General features: G+C 66.5%; 2 protein-coding genes across 2 annotated transcripts in view; one reads left to right on the top strand and one right to left on the bottom strand.

Annotated features, from left to right (window-relative positions):
- The window catches only part of EMIHUDRAFT_104918 (hypothetical protein), a gene marked incomplete at both ends in the record, with an annotated part of 5,326 nt that extends 4,665 nt beyond the window's left edge, over positions 1-661 (top strand). Inside the window, 2 exons of the mRNA XM_005763549.1 lie at positions 250-340; positions 384-661. Coding sequence (XP_005763606.1) covers positions 250-340; positions 384-661 — 369 coding nt within the window. The remainder of the gene's footprint in view (positions 1-249; positions 341-383) is intronic.
- Positions 662-2,230: 1,569 nt separating this feature from the next.
- EMIHUDRAFT_452526 (hypothetical protein) overlaps positions 2,231-2,811 on the bottom strand; it is a 1,362-nt gene continuing 781 nt past the window's right edge. The window contains exon 4 of the mRNA XM_005763548.1: positions 2,231-2,605. Coding sequence (XP_005763605.1) covers positions 2,252-2,605 — 354 coding nt within the window. The 3' untranslated portion in view covers positions 2,231-2,251. The remainder of the gene's footprint in view (positions 2,606-2,811) is intronic.

Raw genomic sequence — 2,811 nt, 5'->3', positions numbered from 1 at the left:
AGCTCCTGAGAGAGACATGAGAACCAGTCTCTCAAGGGAGGCGGGAGATGTCCACTCACATGGCAAGGGCGAAGAGAGAGAACGGTAGGTTCGAGACAGCGAACCAGCCGTCGAACGGGCCGGCCAGCGCCGACACGGAGGCGGAGGGCGAGGAGGAGATGGAGGAGGAGGAGGAGGCGTTCGCGCAGCAGCCGGCGGAGGGGCTGATCATGGACGGTGAGTCATGAGTCGGGGGTGGTTGAGAGCTAGGCGTTCGCGCAGCAGCTGGCGGAGGGGCTGATGGCGGACGACCCGGGCGACGACGACGACGAGGGCCTTTGGCTCTCTCGCCCCTCCGGCGGTGTCGGCGGGCGCTTTCTCCGAACTGTCTCGGAACCCTGTAGGCTTCGGGCTCGACGGCCTCGGCGACAGCAGCGACGGCGGCGGCGACGACGACGAGGAGGAGGAGGTGGTGGAGGAGGAGGAGGAGGACGAGGCGGCGGGCGACGAGGACGACGAGCCCCTCAGCGGTTTCGAGGACGACGACGACGACGAGGAGGAGGAGGAGGAGGAGGCGGGCAAGAAGGGCGGCGGCGGCAAGCAGAAGCGCAAGCGCGGCGGCGCCACCTTCGCCGACGCCGACGAGTTTGCGCACATCCTCGAGGCGTGGGACACTTCTTAGACACCTCTTGGACACTTCTTAGACACTTCTTAGAGTTTGCGCACATCCTCGAGGCGGCGGCAGGGACGGGGGGGAGGCGTGGGGCCCCTTCGGCTCTTCACAGCCGGGGCTGTGAATAGGCGGCGGCCGACACGGGCGAGGAGGACAAGATCTCGAGCTGGCAGGCGGGACGCGGCGGCGGCGGCGGCGGCGGCGGCGGCGGCGGGCGGCCGCGCCACGCCGCAAAGCGCGGCCGGAGGCGGTGAGGGCTGAGGCAGCAGCCATGGTGGGCAGTTCCGGGGGCCAGGTTCGCGCCTTTTCGCCGAGACCCCTGGCTGGCGGACAGATCTTTGAGGTCAAGTGTGTCGCTGTCCGCTCTAGCTTTGGTCGATGTGTACCGCCGGCCGTGTGTGTGCCCGCCTCGCCGTGTACTGTACCCCACAGTGGTGGGTGAGGTCTGAGCACTGAGGAAGAGCGTGAGGCTAGGGAGGTAATTCCCCTCCGGATTATTTATCGGTGGCTGTCGCGTGCTGCGCGACCGCGCCGGCCAGCGTGGTGGCTCGTGGTGGCCCCAGCAGGTGCACACACGAGGCAGCACGCAACGTGGTACGTGCGGAGACAGGAGGACGAGAGGGCGGGACACACTCGCACACGCACTCGCGCGCCGTGCGGCGTGCGACCCCTGCGTGTACGGGGTGTGGAGGGTGAGTTCCAGGGGGGGTTGTGCGCCGGGCCCTCCTGCTCGGCTCCAGCCGGTAGACTAACTTAGTAGACAAGTGTCTTGTCATCAACAGAGTCGAGAAGCGGATCTGACCTCGGGGCCGATGTGACCAAGCGCTGGTAGCGTGGTTTAGCCTCACACCCATGGTCTCACAGTGTGCCGGCAGTCGCCGAGCAGAGTCGCTCACACAACGAAGAGCCGCAGCACAAGTGACTGAGGGCCAGCAGTGAGGGCGAGCCCATCGGCCATCGCTGTGACCTGACAGCTGTGTGGCAGCCGCACAGTAGGCTGTGCCCAACTGAGTGTGCAGAGCGTGTGAGCAGCAGAGGAGCTGCGCTCTCCAGGATTCAGGCGCAAAGAGCTGCATGCCACCGAAGGCGCTGTCGAGGTTCGCCGAGCGCGGCGAAATCGGGGGAAGCCGCGCCACCGACGAGCGCGTTGGACTATTCACTCTGGACAAAGACGGGGACACAGCAGACTGTGCGTCCCCGTCATAGCGGCGAGGCGCGGGACCGTCTGTGGCGAGGTGGGTCGCGTCCCCCGATTTCCGTCAACTCAGCATCCACACCCTTTATCTCCACTGGAGCACTGCGCGGTGCGCGGTGCGTGGAGTCTCGGACTCTCCACTCCGCACTCTCGTGTGTGTGTGGCGATGGCCGCAAAGAGCGCAGCGCGCAGCGGCGAGACAAAAGTCTCAAGACACAATCACAAAACTGAGTAGAGAGTGGGAGACGAGAGTCGAGAGTGCGCGCCGGTGTGCGGCAGCGGGCGAGCGGCCCGAGGGGGCCGGCCACGAGCAGGAGGAGGAGGCAGGAGCTGCACGTGCGCGTCGTGCGCGCCCGCGCGCCGCGGCGGGCCGCCGACGCTCTAAGATGGTGTAGATTTGTTCGCTACAAGCATGAAAAACACGTAACCCGAGAGATTCGCTCTCTACTGTCCACAGCTTCCGCATGCTGTGGCTGGCGCGGCGCAAAAGGAGCCATGATTGGGGGATCCCAAGAGGGCAGAGCCAGAGGGCCACCCTCCAGCTGCAGCGGACCAGCGGCGGCAAGGGTTAGGGCGCGGGAGCGCAGCAACCCCTCGCAGCCAGCGCCCCAGCGCAGCGCCGCCACCGCCCCAGCCACCACCGCCCCAACCACCACCGCCGCCAGCGGCCTCCTCCCTCCGAAGCCTCCAGCCTCCAAGCCCCCCCCCGCGAAGCCGCCTCCGCCCTCAGAATGCCGCCGCCAGCACGACCCGCAGCCTGCTCTGGCAAGACCGGATCACCGGGCGCGACCTGGCCCGGTGCTGATCACCGATATTAGACCCCGACATACAATTTCAACCAATCACCTGGCATATATGCTCGACAAAGGTGCGAACTGGCACGTACTAGCACTATCACAGGCACACCACTGGAATGATGAAGACTCTCATTTGGGCCACTTGCCTGGGCGGCCCGGGACGCTTG

This window comes from Emiliania huxleyi (assembly GCF_000372725.1).
Source record: "Emiliania huxleyi CCMP1516 unplaced genomic scaffold EMIHUscaffold_63, whole genome shotgun sequence".
Lineage (NCBI taxonomy): Eukaryota > Haptophyta > Isochrysidales > Noelaerhabdaceae > Emiliania > Emiliania huxleyi.
This window is presented reverse-complemented; position numbering and strand designations above follow the sequence as displayed.